Genomic DNA, 27,756 nt, shown 5'->3' on the forward strand with positions numbered 1-27,756 from the left:
AAATATCTACTCTAGTACTTTCCTGCTATGACATAAACTTATGTGAAAAACTAGGCAAATGTGGTTACTGAGGATGTATCAGAAAACCCATCACACAAATTTCCACATACTCTTTGAAACGAACGGTAGCCTTCCAGCTTAAACTTGGCTCTAATCTCTTGGTCATTTGACTCTTCCCAAAATTAATTTGGTTCTTCTCCAGTGTTCTCTTGCCTGAACCAGTAATAGCTTTCTGAACGGGGGCTGCTTCTTCCTTCTCAGGTGGCTCATTAGTTGGTTCTTTCTTTTCCTTTTTGTCGCTGAATCTCTTCTCCTTTATTTAAAAAAATAATAATTTTTATAATGATATCATTTCTGAATTATCTAGTGCTATCTGAAAATTAACACTGGTGGTAACTTCACTAAAGGAAGTCTCTGATGCATCTAACTTGTGTTGCTTAGTGGCACACATTGGATGAGGGCCACTTCAGGACTGAGGTCTCTAACAGAGGTAGGCTGATAGTAATGGATGTTCCTAAACTCACCCCCTGCTGTAGCACACACAGATCCAATAGCTGCATTTGACCTACTCACTCCTCGCCACTGTCAGAAAAATGTAAACTCAAATGCTATAGTGACTGGGACACATCATGTACAAATTGCTGAAACTACAGATAAAGAGAATATCTTGCAGGGAGCCAGAGACAAAAGTCACATGACAGACAGAGGGAGAAACACAACAATTAAAAGAGACCTATCAGAAACAGTGCAAGCCAGAAGAAAAGAGAATGATACCTTTAAAGTCCAAAAAAAAAAAAAAAAAAATCCAAGGAACTGCCAAATCAAAATTCTAAACAGAGACAATTGGAGGGGTATTATGACTAATCCATGAAGTTGAAGATAGAACAACAGAAATTACCCAATCTGAATAACAAAGAGAAAATTGATTGGAAACAAAAATGAATAGAGCTTCAAGATCTGTGAGACCAAAACAAAAATTCCAAAATTCATGTCCTCAGAATAACAGAAAAAGAGGAGGAAGAGGGTCAGACTAAAAATGTATTCTAACATGACTTGAATTTTCCCTAAGTTAGAAAAAGACATAAATCTAAGATTCAAAAAGTTGAAAAAACACTAAACAAACTCAAGAAAAACTCAAAGAAATCCATGCCAAGACACATAATAATCAAACTTCACAAACTAAAGACAAGGAAATTCTTAACAGCAGTTGAGAGAGAAACAGTATTTTACTTATAAGAGAAAAACAATTAAAATAATAACAGATTTCTCAAAAGCAACCAGGGAAGACAGAAGGAATTAAAACAACATTTTTCTATGACCCAGCAATAGCACTGCTAGGAATTTATCCAAGGGATACAGGAGCACTGATGCATAGGGCCACTTGTACCCCAATGTTCATAGCAGCACTCTCAACAATAGCCAAATTATGGAAAGAGCCTAAATGTCCATCAACTGATGAATGGATAAAGAAATTGTGGGTTATATACACAATGGAATATTACATGGCAATGAGAAAAAATGAAATATGGCCTTTTGTAGCAACGTGGATGGAACTGGAGAGTGTGATGCTAAGTGAAATAAGCCATACAGAGAAAGACAGATACCATATGGTCTCACTCTTATGTGGATCCTGAGAAACTTAACAGGAACCCATGGGGGAGGGGAAGGAAAAAAAAAAAAAAAGAACTTAGAATGGGAGAGAGCCAAAGCATAAGAGACTGTTAAAAACTGAGAACAAACTGAGGGTTGATGGGGGGTGGGAGGGAGGAGAGGGTGGGTGATGGGTATTGAGGAGGGCACCTTTTGGGATGAGCACTGGGTGTTGTATGGAAACCAATTTGTCAATAAATTTCAGAAAAAAAAATATGAAAAAAAAAGAAAAAAAAAACAACAACAACATTTTTTTAAGCACTGAAAGTAAAGAATTGTCAGCCTGATACTATATCCAGGGTGAGTATTCTTTAGAAATGAAGGGGATGTCAAGAAGTTCTTGGGTGAAAGAAACACGAAAACAATTTGTGGATGAAGGAAAAACGAAGAGAATCTGTCATCAACAAATTTACCTTAAAAGGGTAATAAGTTTTTAAACAGAAAGACTGTGATAAAAGAAGAAAACATTGCAATATCAGAAAAGAACAATGGAAAAGAATAAAAGTGTGGGTAAATACAAAAGACGTTCATTCAGCTCTTGAGTTTTCTAAATGAAGTTTGATGGTTGAAACAAAAATAGAACATTGTCTCATATAGTTATCGATGTATGCAGAATAAAGACAATTATAAATTAGAGAGGGTAAAGGGACTTAAAAGAAAATATGGTTTATTTTTTTACTAAAGTTGTATTTATTTTTTCAGTCACATCAGTGTAATAGTATTACAGCTTTTATAAGAAGTTTATGTTGAAAGAGAAATGACATATTCTCATAGAGTAAATTTGTAAAGGAAGAATATGTCCACAGCTTTTCTTTTTGTGACATACCAGGAGTTACAAAGGATTGAGGCATATACAATTATTGTTTGAAGGAGACATGGTTTCTATGTTTCACTCAAACTGCTATGATGTCAAACAATAGATAATTATTAATTATGTATGTATAATATTGTACAATACCCAGAGTAACTCCACACACACACACAAAATCTATGCAAAGAGATACACTAAAAACACTGCGGATAAATCAAAATAGAATTCTAAAAAATGTTCAAGTAATCCATAGAAACTGGAAAAAGAAAACAAATGAAAAATAGAAGAACGGAAAACAAAAGTAAACTGGCAAGTGTAAGCCATAACATATCAATATTAAATGTAAATGACCTAAACACATCAGTAGATACACCAATAGAAAGTTTCACAAATTTCTTTTTAAAATGACTCAATTATGGGGCGCCTGGGTGGCTCAGTCGGTTAAGCATCCAACTTCGGCTCAGGTCATGATCTCGCGGTCCGTGAGTTCGAGCCCCGCGTCGGGCTCTGTGCTGACAGCTCAGAGCCTGGAGCCTGTTTCAGATTCTGTGTCTCCCTCTCTCTTTGCTCTCCCCCTGTTCATGCTCTGTCTCTCTCTGTCTCAAAAATAAATAAACGTTAAAAAAAATTTTTTTTTTAATTACTCAATTATATGCTATTTAAAAGAAACATCAGGTGGTTCAGTCGGTTAAGTGTCTGACTCTTGGTTTTGGCTTGGGTCATCATCTCCTGGTTTGTGAGTTTGAGCTCCGCATGGGACTCTATGCTGACCGTGTGGGGCCTGCTTGGGATTCTCTCTCTCTCCCTCTCTCTGTCCCTCCTGTGCTCTCTTTCTCTCTCAAAATAAATAAATAAAAACTTAAATATAAATAAATAAATAAAAACTTAAATAAATAAATAAATAAAAACTTAAATAAAAACTTAAATATAATAATATAAATATAAGTAGCTTGAAAGTAAAAGGAGGGGAAAGATAGAACATGCAAATATTAGTCAAAAGAAAGCAGGAGTGGTATAAAATTATCAGACTAACTAGACTTCAGAAAAAGAAAAACAACCAAGGAGAGAGAGGGAGAAAACAGCAATCTTAAATGCACATACAGAGTTGCAAATAAAAAAAACAGAACTAAAAGAAAAATTAGACAAATCCCCAGTTATAGTTGAAACACTTCAAAACCTCTCTCTTGACAACTGATAGAATATCAACAAGAATATGGAAGAACTTACCACCAAAACCACATGATATAATCCACAAAGTAAAAAGAAAAGAAGAAATCATAAATACCAAAGTAGAAAAAAAATAGAGAAAAATCAATGAAACTAAAAGCTAAGTCTCTGAGGAAACTGAAAATCAATACACCTCTATCCAGACAGATCAAGAAAAAATAAAACACCAATGACCAGTATCAGGAATGAGAGAGAGAACAATAGCTACGTATTCTACAGACATTAAAAGATTAATAAAAGAATAACTTTAAAAAAATTTTTAATGCTTATTTATTTTTGAGACAGAGAGAGTCAGAGCGCAAGTGGGGAAGGGGCAGAGAGAGAGGGGGAGACACAGAATCTGAAACAGGCTCCAGGCTCCAAGCTGTCAGCACAGAGCCTGACATGGGGCTCGAACCCACGAACCGTGAGATCATGACCTGAGCCGAAGTCAGACACTTAACCGACTGAGCCACCCAGGCGCCCCAATAAAAGAATAACTTTGAACAAGTTTATGCCAATAAATTTGACAACTTAGATAAAATGGAAAAATTCCTATAAGGACAATCTACCGGGGCATGTGGCTGGCTGTTGGTAGAGCATGTGGCTCTTGATCTTGGGGCTGTGAGTTCAAGCCCTGCACTGGGGGTAGAGATTACTCAAAATAAAAATAAAATGGTTAAAATAGCAAAGGTTATGTATGCTTTACACCAGTGGAAAATTTTTTTTAAATAAAATAAAGACAATCTACCAAAGCTCCCTCAAAAAGAAATAGATAACCTGCATGGCCCTATGACTATTAAAGATGTTGAATCTCTTTTTAAAAAACTTACTTTACATAGAACACTCCAGACCCTGATGGCTTCGGTACCAAATATTTAAGAAATAATAACAATTCTACACAAACTCTTACAGAAATTGCAAAGGAGATAAAACTTCCCAACTCATTCTATAAGGCCAGTATCACTTTGATAACCAAAACCAAAGGTATTAAAGAAAATGACACAGCAACAACCTTATAAATATAGATGTGAAACTAAAAATCTTAGCAAGTTAGATCCAATCATATATAAATAGAGGTACTACATCCTGAACAAATGAGATCCAATCATATATAAATAGAGATACTACATCCTGAACAACCTACATTCCAGAAATGTAAGGTTAGTTTATTTTTTGAAAACTCGTATCAATGTAATTTACTACATTAACAAACTAAAAAAAGAAAAAAAACATGATTATCTCAAAAGGTAATCATTTGATAAAATCCAACATCTATTTCTAATAAAAGTTCTTAACAATTTGAAATAGAAGGGAACTTCTTCAACCTTATAAATTTAATATGTGAAAAAGCTACAGCTAACATTATATGTAGTAGCAACTGAAAGCTTTCCCTTTACCACTAGAAACAAAAGACCTTTTCTATATAATTCTATATTGGAGGCTCCAGCTAGGGCATTAAGGAAAGAAAAAAAGGCACTGATACTGGAAAGGAAGAGGCAGAATGATTTTTATATACAGATCATATGATCCTCTATAGAAACTCCCTGGGATCTACAAACCAGACACTAGAACTAATAAGTGTTTCAGAATATAAAATCAATATATAAAAACCAAGTGTATTTTGAGTGGCAACATATAATCACAAATTGAAAATTTGAAACTACCATTAACCATAGCCCTTGTGAAATAAAAACTCAATGAGTAAGTGTGAAGATCTAACTGGCTTTATTAACGGATTCATGAATGCAGCAACATCCCATCTGGTAATTAGAGAGACGCTCCACTGAAGTAAACAGTTTTTAAAGGCTGAAAGAACATTTTAAAAAAGGGACTTGACTATCAAGGAATATATTGTTTAGGCAAGGTTGCCCTCTTAAGAGGAGAAGAAGGGGTAAATCAGTAAATTTCCTGGTATTGACCAGGAAATTCCAGTTGACTGGTTGCAGGGTACATTCCTGGTTGGTTGAAATTGTAGTTATTTAGGTATAAATACTATAATAATAATAACACATATTTTAGGATATATAATAATATATCTGTTAGGTGGTTGACTTGGCCTAAGTGATGCCACTTTGGGCTTGTGGTTTTCTTTTGTAACACCCCCAAAACATGAAATGCTTACAGGTAGGTTTCACAAGAGATGTGTAAGGACTATGCACTGAAAGTTACAAAATATTGCCGAGAAAAATTAAAGAAGATCTAACTAAATGGAGAGACATACTATATTCATGGACTGGAAACTTCAATATTGTTAAGACATCAGCTCTTTCGAAAGTGATCTACAGATTTATCACAATCTCAACCATAATTCTTTCAGTGTTTTTATGAAGAACTCAACAAGCTGATCCTAACATTCCAATGGACTTGCAAAAGATGTAAAATAGCCACACAAGTTTGCAAAAGAGCAACATTGGAAGATTTACACTACCTGACTTCAAGACTTACTATAAAGCTACAGTGATCAACACAGTTTAGTACTTGTATAAAAACAGACAAACAGATCAGTGGAACAAAAATACGCTCACACAAATGGACAACTGAATTTTGATAAAGATATAAAGGTAATTCAATGGAGAAAGGATGTTTTTTTTTTCAACAAATGGTGCTGAAACAACTAGATATTTACATTCAAAAGAAAAAAAAGGACTTTGATCCGCACCTCATATCATGTACAAGAAGTAAATTACAAAGGCCTGAATGTAAAACCTAACATTTGAATACTTCTAGAAAGGAAACATCGGAAAAAATTTTTGTGACACTGGGTTTGGCAAAGCTTTATCAGATACAACACTATGAAGAAAAAATTAACAAGTTAAACTTCATAAAATTGAGGACACTTGCTCTTTAGAAGCAATGGTTGGAGAATGAAATAAGCCATGGACCCGGAGGAAATATTTACAAGTCATATATCTGATAGAATATGCAAGCCAAGAATATATATAAAGATCTCTCACAACTGAGTAAGAAATAAAACAACCCAATAAAAAACTGGGCAAAAAAATCTGAATAGACACTTCATCACATATGATAGATAGATGAATGGCAAATAAGCATATGAAAGAATGCATTCAAGAAACGGAAATGAAAACTCAGGGAGATACCAGTACACGCACCTATTAGAATGTTTAAAATTAGAGGTTTGACCATACCTATTTTTTTTTTTAGAAAAAGAGAGAGAGAGAGAGAGAGAGAGAGAGAGAGAGAACGAACACATGTGAGCCAGGGTGGGGCAGAAGGAGAGAAAGAATCTCTCTTTTTGTAGAGAGCCTGACACAGGGCTCCATCTCATGACCCTGAGAGCAACCTGAGCTGAAATCAAGACTTGGACATTTAACCAAGTGAGCCATCCAGGTGCCCATGACCAATTATTGACGAATAAGCAGAAGAGCTGGAACTCTCCATACACTGCTGGTGTGTATGTAAAATATTACAACCACTTTGGAAAGCAGTTTACAAATTGTTTAATAAGTTAAACATACAACTACCGTTTGATCTGCTGTTTTATTCCCACATTTTCCAAGAGAAATGAAAGCATATGATCTGTACAGATAAGCGCCTGAAAACGAAATGTTAAAAATATGAGAGTTTAAATTGTAAAGACATGCACAACGTCTTGAAGATAAAGTAAAAGTATTTACAGAAAGTGGGTGACAGAAAATCAGAGGATCTCAGAGTCCCAACAAACAACTAGTAAGTTTCAAAAAGAGAGCAAAGAGAACAGAGAGAAAGGAATGATTAAAGATGTGATATGAAAAAAGTATTTTTCTAGTTCTGAAGGACATATGTCACCATTAATGAAAAACAAACAACACCAGCACCAACCATATCATCATGAAAATTACAGAACATCAGGAATAAGATCCTAAAGGCTTTGATGATGGGAAAGGCCAAAACAGGCCACATAGGAAAAATTGCCTTAAAAATTCTAAGTAAAAATTATTTTTGAACTATCGTTACAGAAACAATAACGGACAGAAAAATAAAGATATTTTCACACACTAACCCTCAATTTTTTCCCTCTAATGTGCCTGTTTTGCTTAGGAACCTCCACCAAAATGATGGGGTACACCAACAAAAGGAAAACTAAATGGAAGGGAACTTCTTCAACACAATAAAGGCCATCTATGAAAAGCTCGCAGCTAACATCACATTCAATGGCAAAAGCCTAAAAGCCTAAAAGCCTTTCCCCTAATACCGGGAATAAGGCAAGGAGGTACCTTTCACTGCTTCTATTCGACACAGTCCTAAAAGGTCTAGCTTTGGTAATGAGGCAAGAAAAAGAAATTACATCCAAATTGAAAAGGAAGAAGTAAAACTCTCTCTGCAGATGACATGATCATATATGTAGAAAGACCAAAAGATTTTTTTTTAATTTTTTTTTTCAACGTTTATTTATTTTTGGGACAGAGAGAGACAGAGCATGAACGGGGGAGGGGCAGAGAGAGAGGGAGACACAGAATCGGAAACAGGCTCCAGGCTCTGAGCCATCAGCCCAGAGCCCGACGCGGGGCTCGAACTCACGGACCGCGAGATCGTGACCTGGCTGAAGTCGGACGCTTAACCGACTGCGCCACCCAGGCGCCCCAAAAGATTTTTTTTTTAAACTGAATTAATGGGGGCGCCTGGGTGGCTCAGTTGGTTGAGCGACCGACTTCAGCTCAGGTCATGATCTTGCAGTTTGTGAGTTCGAGCCCCGCGTAGGGCCCTGTGCTGACAGCTCGGAGCCTGGAGTCTCCCCCTCTCTCTGCCCCTCCCCTGTTCATGCTCTCTCTCTCTCTCTCTCTCAATAATAAATAAACGTTAAAAAATTTTTTTAAAAACTGAATTAATAAATGAATTCAGTAAAGTTGTAGGATTTGATTTTGAAATTCATATTCAAAAGTCAGAACTGATTTCAACCCTCAAAAATCAGTTCTAGTGGGGTATCTGGATGGCTCAGTCAGTTAAGCATCCAACTCTCGATTTTGGCTCAGGTTATGATCTCACAGTTGTGAGATCAACCCTGCATCATGCTCCACGCTGGGCATGCAGCCTGCCTAAGATTTTCTCTCTCCCTCTGCCCCTCTCCACCCTGTGCACATGCCTGCACATTCTATGAAAAAAATCAGTTCTATTTCTCTATAGTAGCAGGGAACAATCAAAAAGGAAATTAAGGAAACAATATCATTTATAATAGTATCAGGAAAGAATAAAATGCTCAGAAATAAATTTAACAAAGAAGACAAAGACTTGACCCTGAAAAACATAAAACACTGCTGAAAAAAAATTAAAGGAGATAAAAACAAATGGAAAAACACCCGTGTCCATTGATTGGAAGAATTAACATTAAGATGACAATGCTATACAGAGCAATCTATAAATTCAATACAATCCCTTCGAAATACCAATGCTATTTTTTTTTTTTTTGCAGAAATGGTAAAACCAAACCTAAAATTCAGACAAAAAGTCAAGGGAGCCCAAACAGCTAAAATAGTCTTGAAAAGCAAGAACAAAGTTTGAGGACTCATTACTTCTCAATTTCAAAACTACTACAAAGATATAGTAATCAAAAGAGTGTAGGACTTGTATAAGGATAAACAAGATAGAATAGAATTGAGAATCCAAAAATAAATGCCTACATCTATGGTAAATTGATCTTCAAAAGGATACCAAGCCCATTCAGTGGGGGAAAGAACAATCTCTTCCTCAGATAATGCTAGGAATCCACACACAAAAGAATAAAATTACATCCTTATCTTACTTACACCATATATAAAACTTTACTCAAAATGAATGAGAGACCTAAATTTAAAAGCTAAAACCATGAAATTCCTAGAAGAAAAGAGGGGCATATCTATCTTCATGACCTTGAATGTGGCAATGGTTTCCTAAGTACAATACCAAAAATACAGGCAACATAAATGTATTTGTTGGACTTGATCAAAATTAAAAATGTTTGTGTATCAAAGGATACTGTCAAGATGAATGAAAAGACAGCCCACAGAATGGGGGAAAATATTTGCAAATATTAGATCTGATAAGGGGTTAATATCCACAATATATAATGAATTCCTACAACTCACCAACAAAACATTTTAATGGACAAAGGAACTGAATAGACATTTCTTAGAAAAAAAAAGATACACAAATGGCCAATAATCACATGAAAATATGCTCAACATCACTCATCACTAGGGAAATGCAAATCAAAACCACAATGAAATACCACACTTCATAATTAGGTTGTCTACAATAAATGCACATACAAACCCACACACAGAAAATAGTAAGTATTGGTGAGAATATGGAGAAACCAGAATCCTTGTACATTGCAGGTAAAAACATAAAATGGTTCAGTCTAGGTGGAAACAGTTTGGCAGTTCCTCTAAAAGTTAAGACACAGAATTACCATATGACCCAGAAATCTCACTCCTAGGTATATACTCTCCAAAACTGAAATAGGGACTCAGATACTTGCATACCAGTATTCACAGCATTGTTCACAATAGTCAAAAAAGTGGAAACAACCCAAGTGTCCATCAACAGATGAATGAATGAATAAATTGTGGCATAATATACAAATGGAGTATTATTCGGTCATAGAAAGGAATGAAGTTCTGGCAAAGGCTACAGCATGGATGGACCTTGAAAACATTATGCTGAATGAAATAAGCCAAATACCAAAGGACAAATATTGTGTGATTCCATTTATCTGAAATATCTAGAAAAGGCAAATGTCTAGGGACAGAAAGTAGAGAGGTTACTAGGAGCTGGGGGAGGCAAAAGGGGAAGTTACTACATAAAGGGAACAGAGTTTTAGTCTGAGATGATGAAAAAGATTTGGAAGTAGACAGTGGTAATGGTTGCACATTAGGAATGTAACTAACACCACTCAGTGATACCACTCAAGTGGTGAAAATGGCAAATTTTATGCTTTGTGTAGTTATTTTACGACAATAACAACAAAGGAAAAACTGGAGTCCAGGAAAACAGGTGCTCAAACACCAGGCAATAAAAAGCCTTCGCAGGATGATGACAAAGAGAAGTTTCGGGACAAGAGTAGCAGCAGTGCAGTAAGAAAACAGTCCTCTGGAAGTGGCAGGGTCAGAAGGGAAACAATGGGCCCGATAAGTTATCTCTTGTGGGATTTGTGGAATTGACCTCTTGGGAATCAGCCTGGAGTTTAAGTGTGTTTCATTAGTATTTCTTGCATATTGTTTCTTGCCTACATCAGCTTCAATCAAGATTTTACTTCATGAAATAACTCTATTAACTGATTTCTTTGTGCAACACTATTTCAAAAACCACGAAAAGACACAAAGGAAGCACAGGTCTTATGCATATGCAGGTGACACTTATTAAGGCAATCCAATTCGGTAGTAATCATGGGATGTTGAGAAAGGATAAAAATAATCAAAACATCTGGGCTTCGTTAACAGGGCTGACTCCTTTGTTCTTAGTGTTATTAATTCAAAAGGGAAGATGAAGAGTGCTATTTAGAAAGCAATCTGAAATATTTTACACCTATTACCTGAATCAGAAACTTTCTCAAAGTACTACACTTATTTCGTATTTTATGTTATACTGTGAAAAACACTGAAAACAGAAGCAAAGTCCAAATATAGGCAGAATCACTCTCATTAGAAAGTTGAGTCAAGTAACACTATGCTATGAAATTTTAAGTCTATAAACTTACCTGTTTAGACATATTTTCTGAAAATTTTGCTGATTTTTCTTTTAAAAATGTGACAAGGTCTTTATAAATTTCACCTTTTCTCTCATAATTAATTTCCCCCTCATTGTCTGTTTTGCCCTTTGGGAGAAAAAGTTTGATGCTGTTATTAATGTAATAGCAACTGAGCCTGATCAATACATCACAACCCAAGCCCACGTATCGTTTTCCTCTCTAAAGGACCCATGTGGTAGTCTTTATACATAAGAAATACAGGCAAAATCTTTCTCTTAAAGTTATCCATCCATTCAGTCATTCATTCATTCATTCAGCATGCTTTTACTGACTACCTCCTATATGCATGTAGGGCACTCTGCTGGTCAGCAAAGAATCAAAGTTTCTTTCCCTCTGTACCTCTCAAATGTAAAAAAGCAGTATGACTTCAAGAGCCTCTGGCGAAGTCATAAAAGGCCCCAAGATTAGAATGTCAGCACAGAAAAGCTTGTTTCTATTTGTCACACCCTTGCTCTTGTTCTGTGTGACACGGTTGCTATAGGCTTATATTTTCTAGAATTCTAATCTCTATGTATCAGTCCATCCCTCCACTCTTTGTCTCTGTACCTCTTTCTTTTTGTCTTTCCTTTGATCATTTCCCTTTTTTGCCTACCCTAGTAGAAAAGATTTGGTTCTCCCTTAACCAAATGTATACATAAAAAACTGTAGTGTGTTATATATCCATAAACATCATGCATATACATATAACTCTAGTGTGTTATGCATTTTTCTGTAATTACTGAATAGTTTCATGTTCCTTATCTTTCATTTTTTTAATAGACAGGAATACTTAGATTTCCATATCAAATAAAGTTGTATGTAGGTCAACAGCCTTTGCTAGAAACCAAGTCTCCTTGCCCCCCTCTAGAAAGTCAAAGAAAATCATTCCTTGTTACCTCTTATCGTCTAATTGGAAAATTCACTTAAAGTATCAAGACGAACCAAAAGTACAATCATGTTTAGGCTGTCTCCCTCCTCTGTGCAGACATAAGCTAAGCATCATGCTGAGAAAAAAAGCACGAACAAGGCACATCAGGACAGATGCCTGCCGGTAATCAAGAAAGCGGCACCGAAACGTTGACAACCAATCCAAACCAAGAAGTAGCAAATCTCCAAACAGTCCCCTCTGACGGCTGGGTCCCGTTACAGATTTGGGTTCTCCCTGCAGACTTTGCCTGTGAGGCCCCAAATTACACCGCAAAGGAGAAAGTTGACCTCAGTGAACAGGTAGAAGACTAAATGTTTTTTAATCTAGAGGCTTTGGAAGGCCATCTCTCTGCTTAGTGATGCTCGGGGCTTTGGGATCTGCAACACTGTGTTTTTCCTTTGCCAGCTTAGGTCAGCGTCAGTCAGCAGGAAGTGAAAGGAACACTGACAAGCTGGAGGGAGGAAGGGACATACTCCCTCTTCCTCGTCTGCTGTCCTTGTTAGAGTTACCCCAGCAACGGCCCTTCACCCCTGGCAGCAGCAGTCGCTCCCAGTAGGAACAATTAGTTCTAGTTCCCAGGGTTTTCCCCTGTACTCTCGGAACCAGGCTCATTACGACCCCTCAGAAATACCATTATAAACCGACCAGGGTTCCATCTCCAAAGGTCTGGGTCTCAGCTCTGCCAGTTCTGCAAACATCCTCTGCTGAGCTCCCAAGGTACCAACACTAACTGGGCAATGCACTCCTCAGAGGTCTGGATGCCAGTTTCAGGGAGACCACCTGAGCTCAGAGGGGGCCAGCTTCTCCTGGAACTGACCATTCCTCAGAGTTGCGGGTCCCAGTTCTGTGCGGTCCCCCTTCTGAACTCCTAACACACCATTACCAATGTAAGCGGGGTCCACTCTTCACAGGTCTAAATCTCAGCTCTGGAAGGTCCATCTTCTGAGATCCTAAGCCACCAGCCCAGCCCAGCAGTTGGCCCCTCACCAGACATGTAGGTCCCAGCTTCATGGGGTACTTCCTCCAAGCTCCCACATTTTAGTGCCTCCCTTCCCTTTGTCCTCTCAACTCTTAGGGTAAAAGCTGTAGTTATTGCTTCTGTGTTACTTCCTTGCTCCTTTTCTGCCTCTTCTTTTCCCTAATACTTGTATAATTAATCAGGGAACTGATTAAGGAGGTTTTTGTTGTATAAAGTGGCACAGGCCCCTTTGGAGATCATTTCGTAGTCGATCGACTTAATGATCTGCAATGGGGAACACTGGGGCTAATTCTGAGGCAATTCTGGATTTGCCTGGCAAACTCATAGCAGGGGGATCTGCTTCAATCCCACAGAGCAGTATCGCATTTTCTGTGGTCATCAGGATTCAATCCTGGACACATGCCTGCGTTTACAGAGACTGAGCTAAGCACCAAAACCAACAGAGTTCTTAAAAAATTACTTACACCATTTAAAAATACTCCTTCTGCACTACAAGTAATGCACAGAGTTTCAACATCGTGTGGTTTCACCAGCACGTAACAAATTTCTCCATGAATTTGTCTCCAAGGTGGGGCTCTACATCCATTTGAAAATTCATAATCTGAAACCAATTAATAAGTTTCAGTCAATTAAAAGGAGCTCCTAAAAATATGTTGGCTTTAAAAAAATAAATATGATTAAAGTTTTAAGTTTTCATCTTTTCAAATATTCAATCCTAAGGTCGCTATTGAAGCATTTGGAAATAATTATATTTAACACAAAATGAAACTGAGAATAATATAAACCTGAGGTATAGCTGATAGATTCCAAGACAGTTTGTTCTCCTTTTCCTGAGAAATTTTTCAGCATTTCTATATCGTTCTTAACACTTGTGGGATTTAAACTTATTTCTCTGAAATAAATGGTAAGAAATTCATTTTGACACTTTAAAAGAGAACCTGCAGAAAGCACATGAAAACATTCCATTTTAGCGGGGGGGGGGGGGGAATATTGTTTTTTATAGTTAAAATTGTGGTTAAATTACACAACAACAAAAATACTGCAGTTAATTTTAGCCATGTTGTAATCTGACAACACTGTCAAAACATCAGAGAATCAGTGACTCACGTTTAATGCAGCATTAAATGTACTCATTTAAATATTCACTTCGTTTCTTACTGATAACACTATAATACCAGGAAAAAAACTAGAAAAATGAACAAGTTTTTAATCTTACAAACTCTACGTGATATTTGCATTATCATTCAATAATTTACCTAACAGCCTGAAGACATTGAAAATAATAAGGTCACTTCATGTCCTCAGAATTAGGCGAAACCCCACGGAAGACTTTAGCAATGCTGACTGCAAACTTTTAATTTTTAGTTTTAGAAATATTCATGCAATAAACTACAATCTTAATCCAATAAAATTTCACATGAAATCAATGGCAATAACGTCTATATTTTTTGTGTGTTTATGAAAAACCTCCGAAAGCACTTTTTGTAACTAATTTTTAGAGGTTTCTTTTTTTTTTTTTTTTTAATTTTTTTTTTCAATGTTTATTTATTTTTGGGACAGAGAGAGACAGAGCATGAACGGGGGAGAGGCAGAGAGAGAGGGAGACACAGAATTGGAAACAGGCTCCAGGCTCCGAGCCATCAGCCCAGAGCCCAACGCGGGGCTCGAACTCACAGACCGCGAGATCGTGACCTGGCTGAAGTCGGGCGCTTAACCGACTGCGCCACCCAGGCGCCCCTTTTTTTTTTTTTTTTTAAAGACTCACAGTGAAATATGTTTTAGAGAATGATTCAGGAGGTGCAGATCCAGTTGGCTGAGCAGCCTGGCGATCTTCATCTTAATCTCATTTTCAGAATCTTCACCTTTGGTAACTTTATCAAGGATGTTTACCGTGGATGTGTCTTCTTTCATTGTATTATAATCTAAACCCAGGATTTTTGCTACAGGATCTCTGTTAGCTGACCAAAAAATAAACAAAAATGATCCTCTTGTCTTCTGTTACAAGAAACATAGACTAACAAATCCTTTGAAGCCCACCCAAATGTGTTTCTTTCCTTAAGCTTTCTCTGATGGACTCCATTTGAATTGATCTCTACTTCTCAGATTCTACTATAGTAGGAACTCTCTTGCACTCGTTGGGATGTCCTGCCTTGTATTGTAACATCATTAGTTACGTCACCTCTCTAATAAGACAAAGACCAAGACCTTCTTTTCTTTTTTTTTGTTGACTGTGGGGCATTGTCCAGCATGGGCATTCAATTAATATACTCAGAATTGATTTGAAGATAGGGAAATGCTGGTCTCCTTAGAAGAATCATCACTAGAACTGTGTGTCTATGTGTGTGTGTGTGTGCGCACGTGCACCAGTACATTCACAAATGCTTTCTTTCCAAGAGAGTGTGTTTCTCTTAGTCTACAGATCCACTGCCCGTCTTCTCCACCTGTTCAAACTGCTCCTATTTTCAATGCCTTTTGATGTTAGAGTTGGAAAAACACTGGCCAGTACTTATGCACATACCAAAGTTACAGTGAAAACCTGAAACACCAATGCACAATCAAGGCTGACACAGGTGTGAAAGTCGAACTTAGAGATGCTGAAAACAGGATTTGGGAAAAGCCAAAGAACCATGTAGTTTCAAACAAGGAAGAAAGTGGCAAAGCCTTATCTGGAAAGGAGGAATTCAAGTAAGATGAAGTATGGATGCATTTGGACAGGGAGGGGAAAAGGCCTATGGAACTAGTTCAGAAAGCTCGACCTGATTGAAATGAAGAGAGCACAGGGATCACATGAACTCTGCAACAGGAAGGGGACTAGGGCACCAGAAAATAGCAGAAAAGGCTTAGGACCTCTTAGAAAAGACCACATCAGGGGAGGGGCAGGGGAAGGAGATCTAGGAATCATCCACCGATTGAGCATCTCAACTTATCACCAGTATGGTGGTCATTTCATAAAGACTCATGAAAAAAAGGTACTAGATGAATTCTGCGGAAAGACACAAACCTGATCCCCAAATTGCTGTGCACCATGGAATTTGGACCCAAAACTAAGGGTTGTATCTAGAACTCCCACGGAAAGGACAAAATGCAGCAAAAGATTCATATGTAGCCAAACTAGATATATAGCAGCCAGTCTATGTATTATGTTCATATATTAAGTTGAATTTAATGCTATTAATGACCTTCCTGAATTCAGCTTTACTCTCAAGATTTTATTCCTCTTCAGCGGAGTAGTTTGATGTATATAGCCTAATAAAGAAGAGTAGGCAAGAGATAAAAAAGAGGCTGCTGCCCTGAGGTTTGTATCTTAAAGAAATTTTTTTTTTTAAAAAAGATCATCTTCCTACCTCACAGCAGTAGACACAGCAAAGAACGACAGGAGGCAGAACCCAGGCACCTTATGCTTAGGACCTTCTAGTCACACGATTCCAAAGAAGCAAACCATGTATACAGCATCTTTATCTACTGTTAGATATTTGTCTACTCATGAGAAAAATCTAGGGTACAATTATGGCAGGCAATTGATTGCATTCTTTTAGCATGTTAGATGATTAGACAAGGATGAAAATCTTCATCCGTAATGGAGACGAAAAATATTTCCCATCGAATGAATGTAACTATTCACACAAGGCCGTGCAGCTCACAATGGAGTAGGGCTGAGACTAATGGACAGTGAGATTATTATGAGCCAATTCTGCTAAAAGAAGAGTCTACATTCATTTTAAGGGAAACAAATCATCATCCATCACAGCAGTACTGAGAGTAGAGTGTGGATTCCGGTGCTGGCCCTTCTAATCCATCTTCTCTCCTGTGGGGACCTCAAAGGCTAGAGTCCTCTGGTCTTTACAGAAGCTAGGAAGCCTGTCTTTAAACCACACATGAAAATTAGAAGAAGGTTTCTAGTGGTAAATAAAGTATTAAGGCCTTTCATTTTAAAGTAGAAATTTGATATAAGCATTAACATTCAGCCAAGAAAAAATAATGACTTTTTTATGAAGTTGAACACAGGAATTTTTTTTACCTTTTAGGTTACAGAACTTTGTCCAGGAGACTGTAACAAATGATCCCCTCCCCACCACTACCGAGGTTATGTTTCTAAAAGTTCAAATCATAGACTGGAGTATAAATGTCACCTTCAACACACGCCTGTGCTTCCTTCAGCTTTGTATCTTTGGCAATAAGTAAAAAACGTGACAGCTGCCCAAAGTTCCTGATTTTAATGTGAGGTACAGAGAGAAACAGCAAAGGCTGTCCATTTTCATCCACTTCTTCCGATTTGACTGTTGTTTCACTATAACACGAAAACAAAAAAGAAAACTTAAAGTTACCTGGATGCTAGTGAAGTTAAGTGGAAGACATTTTGATGAACTATTCCTATGTCTCATTATAAAACACAGAATATAAATGCTGCGTGTTAGAAGCTCATCTCCTTTCCTACTTTGTACACACTCAGACCCTTAAATTCTCAGCCTTATTAGCAACCATAGTGAGCAACACAATAGATCCAGGAAGAAAATGGTAAGCAATTTCTTGAATACCTTCATGAACTCATGGTTTTTGTTTTTGTTTTTCTAACAATGTGTCAGACATATTTAAAAAAAAATCACTGGTTCTACAGGACCATTCATGTTTTGGGGATTTCTAATGTTATACTATTTATAAAATTTACACCACAGTAATTAGTGGTTAGACATTTTCTTGGCTACTCTGTGTTTCTGAACAAAAAACTATGAAAAAAAGACAAACTAGATCCCATCTGTGGATTGCTTTCCCACTCCAAACCCCCTAATTTGGTTTACTTTTGGATAATAAGCAGTTTTTCTAAATGGACTTTTCCTGATCAGAAATTACTGGGTCTCCTAGATTTGTGTTTCTGTCCATTTTAATTATTTTTTAGGTTGGCATTTAAAAAATATTAAGATATTTTTGTGGCAGTGATATTTCTGTAGATTTCTACCACTTAGAACATTAACTAAACTGCTTAGGTTTTTATTATATACTGATATCCCTGGTAAAGCTGCTTTCATCTTAGGACCTGATCTAACATATTTTAAATTGGAATGCAGATAAACAGATGTGAAATGTTGCCAGTTCATTAGAAAAAGTAAACCTGAAAGACTCAGATTACCTGCCACTACAGCACTATTTCATTAGGACATAAACAAGAAGACAGAAACTATGGGGAGCAGAACAGTGGCACCCCACAGATGTCTACATCCTAATCCTGAAACCCATAAATGTGTTATCTTACATGGCAAAGGAGAACTTTGCAGATGGGTAAAGTTAAGGATCTTGAGATGGGAAGACTATTCTGGAATATGCAGGAGGGTCAAGTCAGAGAAGCTGATGTGACATGGAAATAGAGGTCAGAGCAACACAGAGCCAGGAGCCAAGGAGCAATGTGGGTGGATTCCAGAAGCTGGAAGAGGCAAGAATGGATCTTCCTTCAGCCCCCAGAAGGAATACAGGCCTGCCGACACCTTGATTTTAACCCTACAGACTCATTTTAGACTTTTCACTTCCAGAACTGTAAGAAATTAAATCTGTGTTGTGTTAGGCCATTAGGTGTGTGATAATTTGTTATAGCAGCAACAGGAGGCTAATACAGGAACTTTCATCAGTCTTGCCCATAGCTCTATGTGCAGGAACTTACGTAGTAACTGCACACAGAAGGTGCTTGATAAATAGAGGAGGAATAAATGAATGAAAGATTTCTAGACTGATTGGTGACAGGTGTTGTTTACAAAATGTGTGTTTTCTCTAACATAAAGCTTTTGGAATAGTGTCTCTAGGACTGGATTGATATTTCTTAAAGTTTTGTACGGGGCTGGACACTCGTGCTAAGTGGATGATGACAAGACTAAGTTATAAGCAAACTGAATGCCAACAATATCAAGCCACTGAACTCAAGAAGGTGAAACTGCTGGTGAGAAACTGGAAGTCAAGGGCACAGGACACATTTTTCCTTGCTCCCACCAGTTGCAACCTGTAACTCAACAGAGCGGTAGGAAGTAAAATGTCAGCTATAGGGAGGATGTAGAAAAGCAGGTTTGTCTCTGGGTTCACAGTTTCTAACACCCAGAGAAAGAGCTCTTAGAAAGAAAAATAATGCACCCACCTCATGACGTCAAGAAGAATGTGCTGTAGGGATGCTTGGGTGGCTCAGTTGGTTAAGTATCTGACTTCTGATTTCTGCTCAAGTCATGATCTCGGGGTTCGTGGGATTGAGACCCATGTTGGGTTCTGTGCTGGCAGTGCAGAGCCTGCTTGGGATTCTCTCCCTCTCTCTCTCTCTCTCTCTCTCCTTTTCTCTCTGTCCCTCCCTCCTCTCATCTCTCAAGATAAATAAACTTAAAAGAAAAGAAGAATGTGCTATAGGGGCACGTCGGTGGCTCAGTTGGTTAACCATCCGACTTTGCCTCAGGTCATGATCTTGTGGTTCATGAGTTTAAGCCCTGCATTGGACTCTCGGCTGTCAGCACAGAGCCCACTTCAGATCCTCTGTCCTTCTCTGGCTTTGCCCCTCCTCCACTTGCACTCGCCCTCTCTCTCAAAAATAAATTTAAAAACCATTAAAAAAAAAAAGACAAATGTGATATAAATGAAATCCACTGACCTGATCAAAAGACTTTTACACTGGAACTGTAGAAGGGACGCATAAATACAATAGCTTATACTATAAAGTGAGAGAGCAGGAAAATATCTCATTTACTTCATCCCTAGTGTCTAGGACACAGTAATTACTCAATAAATGAGTCTAAATAGTAGCAAGGGAAATAAGACCATACTTGAGAAACTAGTTAGCAATTCTCAGGTAAGAGAAACAAAGAGCTCAAAAATCAATGTTATGGCCATTGATCTTATTACCATGACTTAGAAATTTTACCAAAACATAATAATTATTGTCTCATAAAACAATATTTTGACAGGAGATCATGTAATTGAGCCTTCATGACACTGATAAGATGACTAGAACAAAAAAGCAAAAGGATTAAACAATGCCCATTCCCAAGGAGTATTGGTAAATAAGCAATAAAAAAAGATGCTTGTGGAGATTCATAAAAGAGAAAAGTAAAGTAGGAACAAGGAAGGTACCAATTGTGAGGGAAGTGTACAGGACAGGGGGAAAAGGGCCAGTACTAGGAACCCGACTTCTCACCCACACACAACTCTTACCGGAAGAGAACTGTATCCCAAATCAGACACATCCCTGAGACGGCAGAGAGACATTCACAACTGAAATACCACAATATTAAAGCTGACATCATTCAAAGATCAGAGTTCTACCAAAGAAGGAGAGAAAAGAACAGGTAATAACATTGTCACTAAGTGGTTTTGAGTGCTTATCGAATCTAGAAGTTTCCCAAGCTATATTCTAATGAGTCAAAGCACCTCAGCTCTGTGAACCACCAACAGATGGTGTTGATCATCGGAGGGTGTCATTTGTCCTTAGCTTCCAGTGGACTTGGGCTTCATGCTGAGGTATCTTAGAGAGATTATTAATCTCATCCTGCCTGATAAGAACAAAGCAATTGAGAATGGTAATACAAGGAGACTTCTGATTTCCATTAAAATGAAAGTGGAGCTCTTTTCTCCAAAACACTGAACACGGAAGGATGATGACAAATGTTATTACAGGATGAAGAGCCGTACGTTGGAAATGATTCTAAAGGAAAAGAATGAGTCATCTAACATGTGGAAAGTGCTGTGCCCATCTACTCAGTAATGATCTGCACAAAAGAAGGTAGTTGATGAAATGTGAAACCTGTGCAGTGTGTGACAGTGCAGATCAGTTTCAGCGTCAGATGCCTGTCAGCCTAATTTAGAAGAAGGCTCAGCAAACTTTTTATTGACGGCTACAAAGAGTGAATTTGGAGATGGACAACATCAAATAAGAAATGAAGCCACAGTATAAGCATATTCCCCAAATATCTGCAGAGATCAATGAAAGAGGATAGCTTACTTACTCCAACAGACTTTCCATGCAGATAAAAGTGATGTTTTGGAACAAGAGGCTGAGAAGATGTATATTCCCAAGAAGAGGAGTCTGTCTAAATATTCTAAAATACTCAAGAATACTCCTGTTTGGCAGAAACCCATCCAGAGACGCCAAGCTCCAAGTCTTTATGATGACTTAGGTATTTATATCTACATGGACTTACAGACCTGAATCCCACCTGGAAGGAAAGCAGCTTCCCCCCTTTAAATAAGTGAATAAAAGGTGTCCTATGGGCCAGCAGTTAAGCAAGAAGAGTGCATGTGAACCAAAGGGGAAAGAATGAGGCAGCTGGGGCTGTTTTAACAACGCATTCTTCTAGCCATTGAAGGCATCTCTGGTTTACAGGACTTGTCTTTGTTGCTAGATATGGCATCACAAGTGGCTATGGCTGCTGACAGTTCTTTGGTTTGAGGGATGGAGCAAGGGCACACATCAAGACTTGGATGTGAAAGCATTTGGTATTTTCCGTTACTACCAAAATCTCAGCTGTGTTCTTCACCTTCTTCAGGATAATCAGTACCCACCTGGTTCTCATCAAGCCACGAAGGCATGGTTTCCCTCAGATACAACAAGGGCTACTATCAGACCCTTCTTCTTCCTTCCAACATCAAAGATATTATTAATATGGGTCAGAAAGAAGACCAATGAGTAAAAAAACTGGCCCAAGGAAAAGCTGCCTCGTAAGTCTGACAGGAGAAAGACAGGACACACGTGGTATCAAGATGTCGAAACATCCTGCTTAAGAGGGAACACTGTACATAAAGACTGTACGGAGAGGTGTAACAATGGAAATAGCGCAAGAGAAACTGGACGAGGATAAAGACAGAGAAATAGTGATATGATTGAGATGTGTGTGCTTAGGTGCCCACCTAAGGAGGTCACAGACGTGGCCATGCGTGTACTTGGAACACAGAGTAAGTACAGAGGCAAGATACAAGGATACTCTTGATACTCTTCTGACATCTGCTTTAAGTATCTTTGTATGGCAGCACCTGGCTGGCTCAGTTGGTTAAGTGTCTAACTTCGGCTCAGGTCACAATCTCACGGCTTGTGGATTCGAGCCCCATGTCAGGCTCTGTGCCGACAGCTCAGAGGGAATCTCCCTCTCTCTCTTCCCCTCCCCTGCTCACACTCTGTCTCTCTCAAAAATAAATAATAAATAAGTAAAAAATAAGTAAATAAATAAATCCATGTTTGTACTAAGTAGCCCACATGTTTTTCAACTGTATGGTTTTGCACATGAGTTCATCTTCAAAGGTTAGAAAAAACAGTGTGTGACACTATATTAAACTTAAGTGGGAGCAATAAATAATGACAAACGCTTTGAGAGGAAGTGACCTCTCACAGTTGGAAATCAAATACATTTGGGGCACCTGGGTGGCTCAGCTGGTTAAGCAGCTGACTTCGGCTCAGGTCATGATCTCATGGTGTGTGAGTTCCAGGCCGACATTGGGCTCTGTGCTGACAGCTAAGAGCCTGAAGCCTGTTTCCGATTTTGTGTCCCCCTCTCTCTACCCCTCCCCTACTCACGCTCAGTCTCTGTCTCTCAAAAACGAATAAATGCTAGAAAAGAATTTCAGAAATCAAACATAATTAATAAAAAAAAGACTTCAGGAAATTCAGGAGAAGGTAAAGCATAACAGCAGAACCAAAACACTCCAGAGACACAGTTCAAGAATGGTTTTCAGTTCCAAAAATGAAATTCTGAGTTTATGCTCACAAATAATCCTAAAGGGGAAAAATGAAAAAGGCATCTACAGGAAGCTTCGGCTGGTTAGTGACCTGTTTTTGATAAGGTCGGACTTTAAAAGTTCATGTGCAAACATGAAGGAGGATCAGAATGCCTGAAGTAGAAAATACACTGAAGCTGACCAAAACGACAAAAATTATTTACATATGTATATGTAAATTCATCATGTGTAATTACAATATAATCACACTTATATAAATACATATACATTTTACTCATGTTCACAAGAGCTAAGTTGACAGCCCCCTGTTTGAGGTGGATGTAGAATTTTTTTGTTAGTCTCAGATTTGGAAGGTTCTCATTTGAAGACAATGCCAATTGTCAAAAAAAACCTCTCCCACAAACTGAACAAAATTTACCACTCTCACTCTGCTACCCCAGGGATTAATATATTTAAACACCAGTAGGGATCTTATTCATATCAGAGGTCACAAAACCAATGCCTGTCGGCACCTGTACGGTCATATGAATGAGCTGGAAAGCCCAGACATAAAGCAACAGCAAATGTTGGAGTGTGGTGACCTGGAGAATGCATCCTGTATCAAAATAAATTCAACTTCAAACTTAAAAAATTAGATGGGATATGGGATGACTGGGTGGCTCAGCCAGTTGAGCATCCCACTCTTGATTTTGGCTCAGGTCATGATCTCACAGTTCATGAGATCAAGCCCCATGCTGGGCTCTACACTGACAGTGGGGCGCCTGCTTGGGATTCTCTCTCTCTGTCCCTCCTCCACTTGTGCATAAGTGCACACACACGCTCTCTCTCAAAATAAATAACTAAACATTAAAAAAAATAAAAAATAAAAATTAGATGACTGGTGTGTTGGCCAAACAAAATTGTCTCAGATTTCACCCGAGCGCCTTCTGCTTGCAGTCCCTGGGTCAGCATATTTCTGAGATTCAGAGATGTTAAATTATTTGCCCCAAGCCTACAACCAATCGATAGAAATATGTACAATGAAGATATTAAATTCCAGAAGCAATTCACTGGCTTACCCGACAATATAACCTGATTCAAATGCCGAGGGGTCCAAGTCTGTTTTCCATTCGAGTGGTTCTACAAAAACATATCTTGCCTCCTGGGGATATTTGTAGATAAAGCTCTCCACAAACATCATAATTTCTTTCAATATTGCTTCATTGAGAGGAGTAATTTCCAAGGTTCTGGTCCCGTATCCGGCAGCGGTCCACTGCGCCGACCTGGTCAGCGCCACGCCCATAGTATCAGTCAACGCTCAAACCTGAGCCTAGCACACACTCTGCCGAGTAAAAAGAGTTAGACACAGAGGACTGCGGCCACCTTGTCTCTGGAACATTTTCACTTTCAAGCAATCCAACTCACATTCTGCTTCTTAATCTTCAAGGCTGATTTTTAAATCATCAAATTATACTTTTAATGCAATAAAAACAGTTCATTTTCACTGAACCAACTCTATGTAAAACTGACTAGTACTTGGATTTTCCCATACCTGTCTGCCCTGAGGTGAATAACTTTCTCATTTCCCTGGGCCTAAGACAGAAAGTTCAAGTAACCGGAAACAAGAAAACAGAAAAAGAAAAAACTCCAAGAGTAGAAGGAAGACCTAGCGGAGGTTGGCCTCAAGGCCTTTGGTTCTCAGGTCTGCCGGAGCTGGAGGCTAAGTGAGCAATGCTCTTCCGGGCTGGACTGCTCATCATTTGGAACTGTGCCATTAAACTGAACTGTTATTCTTTTTTTTTTTTTAATGTTTTATTTTATTTTTTTGAGAGACAGAGTGCGAGCAGGAGAGGGGCGGAGAGAGAGGGAGACACAGAATCCAAAGCAGGCTCCAGGTTCTGAGTTGTCCGCACAGGGTCTGACACAGGGCTCAAATCCATGAACCGTGAGATCATGACCTGAGTTGAAGTCGGATGCTCAACCAACTGAGCCACCCAGGTGCCCCGTGACTTTCTTTTTAAAAGGTAACAGTATGTGTAACATTAAATAAGAGCCAAGTTAGAAAGTAAGTTCTGACCCTAATTGTGAAGATTCAAGGCTTTTTTCCCGGATAATCCATACTTGTTTGCTTTCTCCTAAAAGTGATCATGAAACCCTTCCTTCCAGAATACTAAAATGGTTATAAAGTTAAATATAAAATATAATTAGCTTTCCCCCCCATAATTACTACTAAACCTCAGAAGTGGTTTTAGTAAAAACCAAGAGTCTACAGAAATGACTTGGAGATTTGGGCTTTGTACTGTATTAAATCTTGAAATCCGGTAACAGGACATCCAGATCAGTGGCTCTCAGCGAGGCAGTGCTCATAATACAGAAGAATTATAAAAGACACTTCATTATTGAAATGAAAGGGACATCACTGGCATTTAGTGATGAGGACTGAGAATGTTCCATGTCCTGCAATATGCATGACAGTCCTCAGAAGGAAGAATTACGCTACAATCTCCAGGCATCTAGTAAGTGGAAAACTTCAGGTAAGTAATACCTGCGCTCAGAACCTACTTCCACTTTGCAAATAATCACACTATTTTTTTTTCACAGTTTTAATATACACTAAATCCGTCAGGATTGCAACTATCATATAAACCAAAGGAAGGCTGAACATACTTTGTTTTATATGGAATTTACTAATTTTATATGGAAGTGTACCAAAATGCTGGTACACCATATACAGGCAACACCCTATACAGCACCTTGCCGGAAGACACTTTAACACGAGCTAAGAAATGCCAAAAGGGCTTCTTTTCATCATGATAAATTTTTATAGAAAAGTAAGTGTAACATATTTGAAATTTTCAAATTGTTTTTCTCAATCTGGTAAACCAGGAGCTGTGACAGTGAACAGGTTTCATTTGAGAAGGCTGGTAGACAGAAGGTCTAAGAAAATCTCCAGGAAGGGGGACTAGGACAATCCAGGAGGCAAATAAAATATTATCAGAGGGGAAAAAGTGGAAGGAAATTCCGAACAAGACAAGACAGGTATAAAAAAAAAAAAAAAAAAAAAAAAAAAGAGGTACTTTGCAGACTTGGCTGAATACATTTTAAAAAGAAAACACAGTAATGTTTTTCATCAGAAATGTAAGAAATTTCTGATGGCTTAATTTGCCAAAAGAACCAAAGCTACAGCATTTATTCCACTAACCCAGAGGTGTTAAAAAATGGTCAGTGTAACTCAGGTAAAAATAGAAAATGAACACTTTTTTTCCCAGAACAAGCTACTCCCCAGTTTCTACCCATTGCCATCCAGGAGTTCTTTTGGCCTAAGAACCACGGTTACAACGAATACATGTCAATACATAGTACATGCCTTTGCATTAAGGTAAGTTTTTTTTTTTTTTTTTACGTTTAACGGTTAAAAGGAAAAAAGTTTTTGTGCATGTGTTTGCATAGATTGAGAATCACATATTCATCTTCTTTAATTTTACTCATTTTCTCTACTAATCAAATCGACATAATACAATTTGTTTTTCTTTTTTAAGGGTTAGTTGCAAGCTTCTTGTATCATTAATAAAATGAAACACGTCCGTGAATAATGTCTGTAATACTTGAGCAAAAGCAAACCTGAATTCTCAATGAAGCTAAGGGAATTGTAAACATCCGCTCTAGGATCTAGAAATGTGGCTGGTAAGGTCGATTGGGAGTCTGTGCACACACTGGCATTTCTAGAATGATGAAGCTTCAGAAAAATGAAAATTTCAGAGAACTGGTATGAACAGGGCCCTGAATCAAAAACTACCTTCAAACCCTGTGTGAAAACACGCGATGATGGCACCAATCAGACCTGTGACAAGCGTTAGAGTTGAAGGCTAAGAAGTTTCTAGGGATGACGGGGTAGTGGAGACAGGAAGGAAGGGGCAGGCAGCGAAGGCTGGATAGCGAGGAGGGAGCAGAGCTGAACGGGCGGAGGGGAAAGGCGAAGAGGGAAAGAGGCGGGGAGGCGGCGGGAGAAACAGAACGGATTACAGAGGAGAGGTGGTCCCGGTCGGGAGGAGTGGGGGGCTCGGGGTCGAAGGAGCAGAAGGTGGCTGGGCAGGAGCAGTGTGTCCGCAGGGGGGGCAGGGGCTAAACGGGGGTGGGAGAGAGAAGGGGAGAGATGGATCTCAGTCCCGAGGGGAGGAAGGGCAGAGGCGAGAGAGACAGAAGCGGAGCCCGGAAAAGACCCCCATTTCTCGAACCACGCGGAAGGCGGCAAGGACCCCAGCGCGGAGCTAGCGCGAACTTCGGAACCCCGGCCGCAGGGGCGGCGGCGAGTCTCCGGTGGCCGCCCCGCGCCCACCAGCCGCACTCACCTGCAGCGCCCAGCTCCGCGCCCGCACTGCGCCCGGCGCCGCTCGCCGCGCACCCGCCTGTTGCTAGGACGCCAGTGAAACGCCCGGCGCCCGCGCAGAGCGTCGCCGCCCCGCGGAAGAAAGCTCTGGGCCCGCCCTCCGCGCCGCAGCTGCCTGCCGTGCGATCGCGCCCGGAGCCCGCCCAGACCACAGCCGCGTGCTCCCGGCGGCCCCGCGCGCCCGCCGCCCCGCCGCAGGCCCTGGTGGCGCCCGGCTTCGCGGGGTTTCGCTAACGCCTGCAGCCGCCGCGTCCCCTCCCTGGGAATAGTGTTATTCGACCTCCTTCTGCCAGGAGGACTCTCCCTGAATCACTCCACCAGGTGGGAAACGTTTACCTTAAAGAAGGCCACAGCAGTTAGGGGTTTGAGCAGCAAATCAATATGACCGGCAGCAAAGAGAAAATGTTCGTTAGAAACCCCG

General features: G+C 39.1%; 1 protein-coding gene across 3 annotated transcripts in view; it reads right to left on the minus strand.

Annotated features, from left to right (window-relative positions):
* ODAD2 (outer dynein arm docking complex subunit 2) overlaps window positions 1-27,450 on the minus strand; it is a 178,349-nt gene extending 150,899 nt beyond the window's left edge. The window contains exons 1-8 of one of the 3 annotated variants that reach the window (XM_043564861.1): window positions 27,298-27,421; window positions 24,028-24,290; window positions 17,413-17,570; window positions 15,048-15,240; window positions 14,068-14,174; window positions 13,747-13,883; window positions 11,346-11,462; window positions 111-313 (exon numbers count right to left, since the gene is read on the minus strand). In XM_043564861.1, coding sequence (XP_043420796.1) covers window positions 111-313; window positions 11,346-11,462; window positions 13,747-13,883; window positions 14,068-14,174; window positions 15,048-15,240; window positions 17,413-17,570; window positions 24,028-24,251 — 1,139 coding nt within the window. In that variant the 5' untranslated portion in view covers window positions 24,252-24,290; window positions 27,298-27,421. Of the gene's footprint in view, window positions 1-110; window positions 314-11,345; window positions 11,463-11,671; window positions 11,804-13,746; window positions 13,884-14,067; window positions 14,175-15,047; window positions 15,241-17,412; window positions 17,571-24,027; window positions 24,291-27,297 lie in introns of those variants that run through there. The other 2 variants (XM_043564863.1, XM_043564862.1) reach the window with 2 other exon arrangements.
* Between the last annotated feature and the right edge of the window lie 306 nt (window positions 27,451-27,756).

This window comes from Prionailurus bengalensis, chromosome B4 (genome assembly GCF_016509475.1).
Source record: "Prionailurus bengalensis isolate Pbe53 chromosome B4, Fcat_Pben_1.1_paternal_pri, whole genome shotgun sequence".
In the NCBI taxonomy this organism is placed as follows: Eukaryota; Metazoa; Chordata; class Mammalia; order Carnivora; family Felidae; genus Prionailurus; species Prionailurus bengalensis.